At 26.7% G+C, this 13,743-nt stretch overlaps 1 protein-coding gene across 4 annotated transcripts in view; it reads right to left on the bottom strand.

Moving 5' to 3' along the window:
- Nucleotides 1-13,743, bottom strand: part of Gart (trifunctional purine biosynthetic protein adenosine-3 Gart) — a 48,475-nt gene that overhangs the window by 6,301 nt on the left and 28,431 nt on the right. For all 4 annotated transcript variants that reach the window (XM_043046385.3, XM_043046384.3, XM_043046386.3 and 1 more), the window contains exons 12-20: nt 13,507-13,596; nt 12,843-12,973; nt 11,239-11,344; nt 9,468-9,607; nt 7,050-7,195; nt 5,899-6,106; nt 4,288-4,486; nt 2,302-2,934; nt 160-264 (exon numbers count right to left, since the gene is read on the bottom strand). In XM_043046385.3, the coding sequence (XP_042902319.2) occupies nt 160-264; nt 2,302-2,934; nt 4,288-4,486; nt 5,899-6,106; nt 7,050-7,195; nt 9,468-9,607; nt 11,239-11,344; nt 12,843-12,973; nt 13,507-13,596 (1,758 nt within the window). The remainder of the gene's footprint in view (nt 1-159; nt 265-2,301; nt 2,935-4,287; nt 4,487-5,898; nt 6,107-7,049; nt 7,196-9,467; nt 9,608-11,238; nt 11,345-12,842; nt 12,974-13,506; nt 13,597-13,743) is intronic.

Below are 13,743 nucleotides of genomic sequence, written 5' to 3'. Positions count from 1 at the left end.
GTCATAAGAAATATGGAATAAGCAGTATGTGTTATTTTTTTTTAAATCTATTATTTTTTTACATGTACTGTTAACTCACATTAAAATTAAAATAAATTAATTTTTTTTCCTAATAAGTTTTTTTTTTACTGTATGATGAAAATTATTTTAAAAAAATACCTGAGCCTGATATTAGAACTCCAACTTTTTTCTTCTTTCCTCCTTTTTCTTCTACACTAAGATTAGAAGACAATTTAAAGTTCTTCACTTCTACTTTCTCTTCTCCTGAAAATGAAAAAAATATTTTATCACAGTTTTCAATTTGCATTTGTGCATAAATTTATAAGATTTTACACATTTCATATCACAAAAATGTATATAAACATATGGATTAAATAATTTTATACGCAGATAGCATCTAAAAGTTAATTATTTGGGTTGTTCACTGAAGTCCACCAAAAAAGTTCATGAAATCAAAAAGAAAGTAATTTCGTTTTTTACCAACAGAAGACTTGATTATATTTTTTCACACTTAAGCCACATATAATCATATACACATAATCAGTTAACACACATACACATAATCATTTACATAATCATAATCATTCATCACATAATCATAATCATTTGTCAGCTGGCATAGCAAGTCTTGCTTGTGAAAAAGTTTGAGTGATTTCATGCAATAGTTTTTGGTTGGTGCCCTTTCAAATATGGAAAGTAAAAAACAGCTTTTTTGGCATATTTCGCTTTTAAGGTTAAAATGGTATTCAAACAAGAAAAAAATTAGTCAATGTGTATGGAAGATGTATTTACAGTACGCAGTGCTAAAACAGGTTTGCAAAATTTCAATCTGGCAATTAAAATGTACCACGTCAAATGAAGCTGATGAGAAACAATAAAAGCAAGCATTTATTGATACAAACCAACAAAAAATAACTGGGAAGTTGTTGAGAGATAAAATTTTTCAAATTCGTCTGTCCATGATCATTTGAAAAACCTCAGATTTAATCTCAAAGCTCAATATATGGGTTTCTACCGTGAAAAAAAAAATCTCTCCTAAAGAAAAAATTTGTGCTGTTTTGAGTAACTGTGCTATCTGTAATTTGCTTCTCAAACATCAAAAAAATTAACCATTTTTGAAGTGTATCATCACTAGAGAAAAAAAATGAGCTGCCTTAAACAAAATAGGCTGTCTATGTTCCGATTTCTACATAATTTTTTAGACAGTAAAATCTTTAAGGAGGAGGCCAAAAATGCATGGATCAGTTAGTTTTTCTTCTTTTTTTTTTGCCATCAAAGAATAAAATTTAATGAGTGTGGAATCATGCTACTGCCAAAAAGATGGCAAAAGGTATTAAACCAGAATGGACAATGTATGATTCAATAAAATCTTTTTTCATGAGAAAATCGTCTTTATTTTAATTTTTTAAAAAATGAACAAATTACTTCCCAAACATCCCAATAAAAAGATGAATTATTCTCCTCAGAAGGTTCCCAAATTTTAACACATCAAACATGAAGAAGTAATAAAATAAATGATAATAACAATAAATATTATACATATAAACATGAAATCTGTATAAAAGATACAGAGCAATAATTCCTCTCTCGTGAAAAGCACTAATAGTGAAAAAAATATTTATTTCAAGACATATTGCGACTTTTTTGATGAAAGCAAAAAATTTAGTTTTCTTTTTGTATAAAGGAAGGCAAGGTCAAAAGGCTTTTTTCTACCATTCTTACCCTTATCCTTTTTTGTGATGTGATTACAATGATTTCACTAACCACCATGCTTATCTCTTTATTTTATCACCTCATCGCTTATAGCAATTTCAATAAACTTAACGTGAAGTTTTAACAAAACAGATTACAAGGATAAAAGTAAAACGAACGAAAATATTGAGGGGCGGATACAGAAATTTTTCCTGGGGGGGGGGTCATAGACTCAGATCCCCCCCCCACACACACACAATGAATTTATTCGTAAAAAATGTTTTTTAAATATTTTTTTTAAAAAAAACTGGGGTTTTTAATGCTAGTATTCTCATATATATTTTTTTCATAATGAACAATACATAAATAATTCAAGTATTCAACATCTTTAAATGATAAATGTAATGCGTTTTTACATAATTAGATGGAAAAAATATCGATTTTTCCGACTTACCTAGGTGTATATGCCCCCTTAAATAATTTTTAAAATATTTTATTTCATTTGTAAACTATTAAAAAAATTATTATTTTTACTTTTTTTTTCAATTCCCCCCCCCCCCCCGGCTGGACACGCCACTGATAATATTAAAGGTTTTAATAGTAACTCACCTTGTTTTAATTGCTTCACACAACCGATTGTAAAAGCCTTTTCTCCACTGTTTCTTAAAGCTTTCAGAACTTCATTTTCATATTTCTTTTCCAAAATCAATGTCATGCCAATACCACAGTTAAATGTTTTTAACATTTCTTTTTCTGACATTTGACCTTCCTTTGCAATCCACTGGAGTACAAGGGGCATTTCCCATTTATCCCCTTCTAAAGCAACTTTCAATGATTTGGGTAAAACTCTGGGGATATTTTCAGTTAAACCACCTCCAGTGATGTGTGCGGCAGCTTTCAGCAAGTTTTGTCTCATGAGTGGCAACAAAGATTTAACGTAGATTTTTGTGGGTGTTAATAAGGCTTCCCCAATGGTTGTTGATTTATCTAATGGAAATGGGTCTCTGTAACTGTAATTTTTCAGTTCCACTATTTTTCGAACCAAACTGTAACCGTTACTGTGAACACCAGATGATGCAACTCCAATGACAATGTCTCCTTCTTGGATATCATTTGATCTTGGTAAAAGATTTTCTTTTTGAAGAGCTCCCTCAGCGTAACCAACCACATCATAATTTTCACTATTTTGAATGCATTGGTTAGCATTAAAATATATATCTGGCAATTCATTGATTTCACTCTCTGAAAAAAAGTTTTTATCTTAAACACTTTAGAATTGCAACATTGAATTATTAAAACAATATTATTAGGCAATAACTAAATAGCAGAAGAAGAATATAATCTGATTAATAATTTTGAACTTTAGAAATACGTTAATATTAAAAATAATGAAAACGTTTACTATTTATGCTAATATTTCTTTAATGGTTCAAACTTCTGAATTCTTGCAATCATTTAAGATTGAGATTGTATTTTTTGGACAAATAGTAATAAGATCAAATTCTAGTTAAAGCTAATTGTAAAATTTAGAAAATGTAAATTTTAGTAAACCTCTAAATGTTGTGTTTACGATATAAAATTTATTTTTGAAGAGATCCTACATTGCGTCTAGTTTTTAAGTTATAAAATTATCAATATCTGAGATAGTAGTCCCACAAAACAAACAAAAATCTAGTACTATTAATCTAATAAGTAAGTCTGAAATAGCAAATTTAGAAATAAAAAATTAAAACTAGTCATTTTTAAAATGTTTTTTTTTCCTGCTAAACTCAGATAAAATAAATTTTATTTAGCTGCAATACAAATTGATTTTAAATTACCATTATAAAACAAAATTAGCACATTATTTTAGATTTATAACAGCTATAATTTTTCTCACAAATAAAAGTAATGGTAATAGCTGGAAGCTTATTGAAAATTCACACCATAAATATCATACAGCATAAATATCATACATCATAAATATCATACATCAAAGAAGCACAGTATGAAAAAGGACTAAGTTTCAATAGTCTACAATTTAAAACACTAATATTTTTAAAGCACTTAAAATAATTGAGCACATTTTTAATAAATATTTTAATTTTTATTTCAATGAAAAAAATTAGTAAAATAATAAACTTCTATGTTAAATTATATTGCAACTCTTAACGATAACGATTATCTTAAAATCATAGTCTTTTCCAAAATACAATCATGGATGAAAGGTCGTGCTAACGAGCATTTCACAATTCTTAAAATTTTGCATGGGTTACTATTACTTATCCAATTTTCATTATGAAAGACTGGTACCAGAGGAATGCAAGTTAAACATACTGAACTGTAAAGTAGATTTCTGATTCTTAAATGAAAAAGGAAAATGAAAACATTGTTCAAGCGATGAAATTCTCTTTAATGACAATTTTAATAGTATTTTATAGCATCTCTCAGGTCCCACAATTCAAGAGTTAACTCACCAAAATATGAATGCAGAATAATCTTAATTAAAAAAAAATCGAAAAAAATATATAAGTTTCAAATTATTAAATAGTAGCAGTCGCCTTAGCAATGCATGCAATAAAGACGTATGCACACTGTTGGTTCTTGAACACATACCTACTAGGGCACAATTAGCTTGTTTGCAGCCTTCTGCAATTCCAGATATAACGCTTAATGCCAAATCAGGATTAAGGACTCCACAATCAAATGACTGCATGAAGAAAAGAGGTTCTGCACCATGTGTTAATATATCATTTACACACATTGCAACAAGATCAATGCCTATTGTATCATGCTTATCACATGCTTGGGCAATCTGTAAAAACAAATTTCAAAAAAAGAAATTAGTAAGCATGTGACATTTATTTTATGCATGTACAAGGTACTACAAAATTACAACCCTTAATATGTAATTTTCGGCTTTCTTGTCAAAAATGATGTTAAAAGTATTAATCATTAGGAGTTTTGAACTAATATTTATATTAAAAACAAAGATACTATCAAAAACTGTTGAATCAACAGCGAGGTGGATGAGATGAAACCATCGCAACATGTTTGATTGTGTCATGAAACTTGAAGATATTTCTATTTCCTAATAAGGACATTTAGCACAACTCTGCTCTCTCTAGCAATCCAAGACATTTTAACATTTTCGTTTTTGATTTGAAAGATTTCAGAGATCGTAAACATCATGATATTTTTAAAAAATAAATAAATTAATGCAAACTTGGATATCTATCTGATATCTTTATATAAATCAAATGTTTGATAGATTAGATAATTTGATAGTTAATAAATATTTTCAGTCATAACATAAACATCAGATCACAAAATTTATTTTATGCATGTTTGTAATATAATTTAAATTCCCATTTGCCATTTATTTACATTCCCATATAACAAAATATCAATAAATAAAATTGAGATTCTCTTGAAATCACAAAAACACAAATTATTAGCTTAATATCAAATATTATTGCAGAATATAATATAACAAACATTTTGCTGTTGTTTTTATTATCAAAATAACAGCATTCATATTTAACAAGAAGCTTTAAAAATAGCCCATTAAATTAGCCTACTTGCTTAATCCAATTTCAAGTTTTGCAAAAGCTTTAATTAAAAAATAATTTAAGTAAATTGTTTATAGATTATCTTCATTGAGAAATAAAAATATACTGATCAACGCTGATTGTTTAGATTTACAAAATTATGCTTCTTTCAATTTTTCTGGTATATCACTTAATTTGTTAAATGTTTTGTCAAGGCTTTATAGTAACTCTACAGGTACATGTCTGTAAAGTTCTTAATTTTTTGAAGTTCGAAATCTGTGTTTTTAGCAATAATTATGTATGAAAAGACCTCAGTAAGCATAAAGAAATCATGTAGCATAGAAAAGGATACTAACACTTAAAGGAATAACAAAAATGAATGCAAAGCGTAAGGAAAATTTCACACGGAGTAAAAAATCAAACAAATTTCTTGCATCTGCTAAATGTCTGACATTTTTTTTCTTTTAAATTTAGCTAAGTTTAAATCTATGATTAATGATTTTTATTTTATTGGTCAGAAAATTTCTTTGGATACTTTTTAAAATTTCTAATTATTGAGGGAGACAATAATTAGAACTACTATAAAATAGAAATTTCCATGCCATACTTTTAATAACAAAGGTTTCATCGATAAACATTCTTATAACAAAACTAAAATAAATATATGTATATTTACTTTTAATTTAGTACCAACACCATCTGTTCCTGAGACTAAGTAAGGAGATTGGTAACCTGAAGCTTTCAAATCAAATAGGCCACTGTCAGAACTTCTATCGAATCCTGGTCGACATGTGCTTTTCATTATACTTTCCACAGAATCATGAAATTTCTTATTTGATTTTTCTAGACCAGTTGCATATATTTTTGAAATAACCTCTTCATTCCTGCAAAGTTCCATTTATTTATTAGTGGTCAAGAGTCTATAATCTTTTTGTAATTATTTGAAATTTCTGAAATACGTGATACATTTATTTCTTTTAAACAAGTTATTTATGATGAGTTCACACGGTGGTTATCTTAGAAAAACAAACAAGAATATAACACATCTATTAGCAAGGAAATGTTTAAGAAAAAATTTGTTAAAAATAATAGACCAGCACCTTTTTTTTTTAATATTTATTGAACACTATATTCAACAATTTTTATCACTAGTTTATAAGAAATACACTAGAATAATATAAATAATTTTAAAGTGATTTGTTATGAGTTGAATCCTATTATTTTGTTTAAATGATTTAATTGAAGTATTACTATATATAACATATAAGAAATGTATATATATGTGTGTATGTAACAAATAATTATTAGGTTTATTTGTTATTTCTGCTCACTTATTCATAAATTTGTTATTTATAAATGTATGAATTTGATAAAATTCATAAAATATAACACAAGGGAAAGACTAATTGAATACCATAACATAAGACAGTTAAAAAAATTATGCTATATTTACAAACTAATAAAAAATAAAAAGATTTCAGAAATTTTTTTTTCAGGAATTTTTTTAATCTTTTTATGTATTATTTAAAAAGTGGAAAAGTTTAAGAACACTCATATCTGTACTTATTCTCCTGACTTTGTACTCATTTTTATAATTATGTATTAATTAATCACGTGATAAAAATGTTTATCAGATAAAAAAAAACTAAAAAAAATTTTTAAAAAAAAACTGCAATTCCTACTGAAATTTTAAAAGTTTAAAAATTAAACAAATTAGAACTGATATTAAATTTCTTGAGAATTAATATTATTTTTAATTAACAATTCTAACTACTTAAAATGAAACAATATTTTTACACATTTGAACCAGAAGTATGACGAACTAACTTTTTATTGGACAGAAACACATCAACAACTTTTGGATAGATCAACTGTTGCACCCGTCTGATATTTTTACACAATGATTCTTGAGTTGCATAAGGTTCGATTTTCAGAGCACATTGCTTCAATATTTTTCCAAACTTTCCATTTTCCTATTAAAAAATGTGTAAAAACATATAAAATATATTCAAAAAGTTACATATTAAACAAACTAATAATATATTCAGCAATATTTAAAAACAAAATTAGATGACTTAATAATGAAACACAGTTAATCAAAGTCATTTACAAAAGGGAGAATAGGATAAGAACTAACAATTAAAATGTTTGATCTGGAAGATTTTTAGTGAGAAACAGTAAAATCATCTTATACACAGAGCAGCTATTTCATTACGACTACCCCTTAATTATTTCGTTTTGCAGATTCAATTCTTCTTGAGAATGAACTCTATGAGATATTGCTAGAACTTTTGCAGTATGTGTAGAATTTTGCAGTATGTATAAGTGTGATATTTGTGTGTAGTGCCAGTACCGTCTTTACGCATGGCCACACCTGGGCAGTGCCCGGGGGCCGCAGGCACTCAAGGGGCCCTTGAGAATCTTACTTTTCATAAATTACGTTTAAAAAAGCTAAGAATAAACAACATTGCCTTATATATCTTTTGAAATAAATATATTCTATTTTATAAAGTGTGCATTTTTTTCTACAAATAGTGATTGATTATTATGCAAATATCAATAATTTCAATAGTTTGTCAACAGGAAAACTTAAAAAAGGCAACCGAAATCTATTTTTCTACGTTCCAATGAAAATTTTAGGTCCTTGGGCATTGAAAAATGTTTTAATAACTGTTTAGTTTGACAAAATAATTCATACCTTTCTTTTTAACCTTTCATACCTTTTTTTAACCTTTGAGTTTATTTAAATTTCTTATACCCTTATGTTTATTTAATTTAATTTAATTATTTTAAATAACTTCCATGATTTTGGAAATTATTTTATTATTTGAGGATTGCAACTAGTTAGCATATAAATTTTTTTTCAAATTATACATAGTTTAAAAATGCTTTTTTTTAGTTTTTGGGGTAATCAAAATGGGTCTAAATTTGTTAAAATTATTGCATCATATCTTAAAAATGATTTATTTCATATATGTGAAGTTTTTTATAGTTCGTTTTTAAACACTATGATATGTTATAGGGGTCTAAAATATTTTTGTGCCCGGGGGCCCTGCATGCTATTAAGACGGCCGTGTGTAGTGTGTGTTTTGTAGTAGGTAAGCACCTTCTAATAATATGGGACAAGACTTCACAAAATCCTTCCAACTTCATCTCGCAAATGATTAATAGGGTTGAAATCTAGTATGCAACAAAGTAAAGTCTCAAACCGATTCTTAGCGATGGCAGGATACATTATCCCATTGAAAGCAACATTCTACATTGGGATGAATCAACAGCATTGTAAGTTTTTCTTAATCAACAACAATGTTTTAGTATGATATAATGCTTTAATTAAGATAATTTTGTACACTAAATAAAAGCCCTAATTCGAAAGGCTATTTCAACCAGGAAAATATTTTTTTTTAACCACACTAGCTTTCTTGTAGCAATGTTATGGTGCAATAGTGCATTTGCATAAAATTGTCTTGAGGTTAGCATAAAGTAGTTGATCAGTGTAGAAGGTTAATTTTCATAAAGTGGATACCAGAATTTTCCTAATTCAATTTTGTAGTTACAAATCAGATAGTTGAATTAAAAAAGCCTATATAAAATAGCCTACATAAAGTAAAAAAGCCTATATATAGCAATGTTGTGGTGCAATAGTGCATTTGCATAAAATTGTCTTGAGGTTAGCATAAAGTAGTTGTCCAATGTACAAGGTTAATTTTCATGAAGTGAATACCAGAATTTCCCTAATTTAATTTTGTGGTAATAAATCAGATAGTGAAATTAAAAATAAAAAAAAGCCCATATAAAGTGCCTAACATAAAACTCAATGTTTATACAGTACAGAACCCGTTATCCGGAAATCAGAAAACCGGAAAACCAAAAAACCGGAATGAAATTCGATAAATTTTCCCGCCATTTTAAAGAGAAAAAAAAATTTTTTTCCTCATAAGATTTTAGGATTTTTCTTTCTTTTTTGAAAGATGTTTGCCTTACCATCATTTCAGAAATAATCATTAGTGTATTACCTCATCGTTTTTTCTTATTTTTAAGATTATTTCCAAAAAAAAATTTTTTTTAGTACGGTTTAACACTAAAAAAACGGCTTTTTGTAGCGATTCAGAAAACCGGAAAAATCAGTTATCCGGAATAGCGATAGTCCCAATCGTTCCGGATAATCGGTTCTCTACTGTATTATAAGGTTTGACAATTAAAATTGTACAGTAAAAATCGATTTAATAATTAATAAAGGCTTACCTGAACCAAATAAACAGTACAACCAGTGATTCTTGCATCAAAAAGTAAAGCTTCCTTGACTGGATCTGAGCAATCAAATGATGGTAACATAGAAGAATGAATATTTAAAATTTTTCCTTTCCAAACATTTAAAAAGGAACCTATAATATTTAAAAAGTGTCCATTGATGCATGCATATCAAAAAATAGATCAATAAAACCATCTTAATATGCCAACACAAAAATATTAAATCAAAGAATTTATCAAAATATGTAATTAAATTCTGATACATAAAACTAGATATTATGTTTTATTTTCGGAAATTACCTATTTCAAAACAGTTTTTAAATCTGGTTTTTGATCTGGTTCGTTAAATCTGATTTTAAATCTTTAAATATCAACCCTTTGCCCACAACATTTTGAAACTGATCATTTTGGTCTACTTATACTAGCAGTAAGCAAAAAAAATAAAAAAATTTAGATGAAACATGAAATTTGGATATTGTGTTGTAAATAATACTCCTTAAGAGACTTCAAGTAGCTGACCATAAAATTTACACAGAAAAATTATTTTACGTCTTGGCTGGTATCACTTAGTTTATTCAAAATTGCTTTTACTGAAAAAAAACTTAAGCCATTATTATACAGTGTTGCACAAATATTGAATCCACACAAAAGAAATTTTGGTCATGGCTTTCAGAAATATGCTTCAAATTTATAATTAGTTATACTAGAACATGCTTTTGTAGCAAATTTAATTTCGCAATAGTACTATTGTAAATTGCACAACTATATTCTATAATAATTGCATAACTATATACTATATATACTATAATAAACTGCATAATAATTTATTATTCAGAGGAAGTTTGCTAAAAAATTCTATATATCTAATTGTACAAAGGTTTGAAAAAGCTCAAAAAAAGAAATATTTTTAAATTTTTATTTCTTTAAATAAAAATTATATTCTGTCATTTAAAAATACATTGTTTTAAAAGAGATAAAAAATAGTTTGTATCTTAATTCAAAATTTTGCCAGCTCTATTTAATAAAATAAAATTTAAATGATTCTCAAAAATTATTTTTAATGGAATTATTATTGCATGAGTGCAAAAAGTTGTTGCTTAGTAAAAAAGTTTTTGGGATATGTTCCCACTATCTCCATATAGTCAAGAATATAAAAAATCTGTAGGAAAAAAAAAGCATGTTTCAGAAAAAGTATGTTTTTTTTTTTTTTGATTTTACAATTTATTCAATAGTTAGCAATTTTTAATAGTTAGCAATTTGAGGTCAATCCTTTGAAAAAGTAATATTGACACTTAATAAGTGAAAATCGACAAATTAGAGAAAAAGATATAGAGAATTTCTTTCTTTTTTTTCCTAAGCGTGCTAAGTATGAAAAAGATGTATAAATTTCTGTGAAAATATTAATTTTTGAAGTTTATTAACAAAACTCTGGCTGTAAATAAAATAATTGTTTACTAACTTCCAATAATGAGTTTGAGATTTTAAACCCAACTTACAAGGATCTGGGTCATTTTTATAAGAATATTATAAAATTAAAGGAACTAGTTATCTTGCAAGACTTTTAGCATATAAAATATTTAATTTTTCCATAAAATTTCCAAGAGAAATAAAAAAATAAACTTTGGCAATAAAGGACACTCTATAAGCAGATAAGCATACTTATCTCAAAAGCTTATTTTTAATGTTCTTTTTTTTTGCAAGTAGAAATTTAGCAAATCGACAAATATTTATGAGTCAAAATGAAATGTTTTAGGAACAAACTTACTTGAAAACTCCTTTTTAAATGCATCCAAACATATCAAGTCAATATTATACGATTTCACTGCCTCATAGATTGTTGAATCTAGATCATATCCTGTATTGTTTAGAACCTAAAATTATATGTTTTATACATTTATAAATTTAAGGATAATGTTAAATCCCAAAAAATATAATGTAATAAAAAGGGGCAAAAAGGAGAGAAAGAAGAAAAAACGCTTCAGGAAAATTTAGTACAATACTGTAAAGAGAATCAATTTAAGAGACATTTATTAACATATGATCAGAATTAAATTATGAAAATAACTCATAAAAATATTTTCTCACATCATATAATTATTCAAAATAGAGGTACTTTAAGCAAGCCAAGATTTAAAAAAGGTCCTTACCATTTAAACTAAACAAAATTATAAAAAACCAAACTCCTGACAAACAGTGGTGTTTTATTCAAAGAAAAAATTTTAGAAATTTATTTCACTCTTTTATAGATTTTTGAGAAGTGAATTTCAAAATAAAGTTGTGAATTTGTAAAGAGATTACATTTGTTTTTCTTTTAACATCTAGAGGCTTGAATATTTAACAAAAAATAAATTACAATAAAAATAAATAATTTCCAATTTTTACCTATTTATGTGTTAATTACAGTAATCTTTTTTAAATTTAATAATAAAATATATAGAATTCAATTTTATAGTTCTTCTTTTCTACAATTTATGACTCATTTTTAATCACAACTGGCAATAATAAAGTACTCTTCGCAAAATAATCTGGAAAGATTTTCCGTTTGTTCAAAATCTGATCTTTTAGCTTTTACTTTATTTTTCATTGCAAAATCTTTAAAAAATAGCCTCAAGTATTGGAATTGCTAGTACAGCAATAGCAATCAATTACCTGAATTCACAATACATGAAAATCATCATTACTCTCTATACACTCAATGAGTGATTTTCTAAAGAGTCTTTATTCAACAGAGGAGGAAAAAACAGTTTCAACAAAAATTTTATGCATATTTTCACTCTTGTTAAAATTTTTGAGTAAAACTTAAATTCAATGCGGAAAATATGTGTCTAGATGCATATTGGCACTCAGCTGACAACCGAAGATTCTAATTAACCCCTGCCTTCTCACTCCCGTGAAAACGACAGGGTGAGGTTTCGCCCTCTATTTCTCGCTCCCGTAATATTTACGGACTGGAGTGTTTAGTAGTAACGTGATAATAAGAATAAAACTAATTCATTTCTTTTGCCCAGAACACATTTCATTTCTCATTTTACACACCAGATATATTTAAGGTAATTGTAAATAGTTAGTTTATTTTAAACTAGATGTCAGCACTACACACGTTTTTATATAATTTTCAGGGATAAAAAAATAGGCACTTTCATGACCGTTTTCTTGAAAATTAACTGATCGTTAAAGGGGTTAAATTATGAAAATAATAAATATAAAAAACTTTCTCAATATTCATTAACATCAGGTAAAATCATGAAATGAGACACATGAGGTAGCTTTTACCAGCCAAAGTTCAAAAAAGGAAGCCACCAATCGAACAAAATCCGAAACACTGCATTCGAATCTGGAAGCCAATAACAATGAATTTGAAACCTTTACCTTAGTAGGAATATTCAACTCTCTAGCCTTTGTAATATTTTCACATTCTTCAAGAGAGAGTACTAAAGATACCTCATAACTCATGGTAGTAGGGTTTTTTGCATAGTTTATTAAAGCCTGCATATTTGTCCCTAGACAAAGAAAGAATTATTTCATTATACATTTATTATATGAGCAAAAAGATTTAGAAGTTTAATAACTATATTTGTAACATAAGGATAAACATTTTTCTTATGTAAAATAAAATGTCTCATCAGTAATTTTAAAAAAAAAGCTATCTGAAATTTATTATATAGTAATTTATTCATAGCTTAAATTTTAAAACATTTAAAGTGTAGCCCCATAACGTACTTATACAATAAATCTGCCTTTTCAGGATTCTAACATTTTATGTTAAGTTAGAATATTAAGACAAACTATATTCAACTAGTTATAAAAATATTTCAGAAAATTTTAAAAAAACGAGAAAAACAAAATCAAAATCTAAACAATATTATGGGATTTTTTTTTCATGTTTGTTCAATTCCTTATAAGATCAACATCTAAAAATCTGAAATTCATAGTTGCACAAGTGAAATTTAAATAATAAAACTGCAATTTAATAGAAAAATTCAAGTTAATACTTATAATTAAAAAAGAAAAAAAAATAGGGGATGTAGCTTACCTTCTTTTGATGTGAATATTGCCACCTTCTTCTTAGTAACTATAGATTGTTGCTTTAATGGGAAATTCTTCAACTGAATTTTACAATCTTCTACAAAATGCAAACTATTAGAACTCCATATAGCTAAAATTAGCAAACTTTAGAAAAAATATATATATAAATTCTATGTTCAATCTTTGAGCTAGTTTAGATTACAATCAAAAATATATTTACATAACACTTTTTACAAACATTATA

The sequence above is a fragment of the Parasteatoda tepidariorum genome, chromosome 9, assembly GCF_982258835.1.
Source record: "Parasteatoda tepidariorum strain Cologne lab strain chromosome 9, Ptep-v5.0, whole genome shotgun sequence".
In the NCBI taxonomy this organism is placed as follows: Eukaryota; Metazoa; Arthropoda; class Arachnida; order Araneae; family Theridiidae; genus Parasteatoda; species Parasteatoda tepidariorum.
This window is presented reverse-complemented; position numbering and strand designations above follow the sequence as displayed.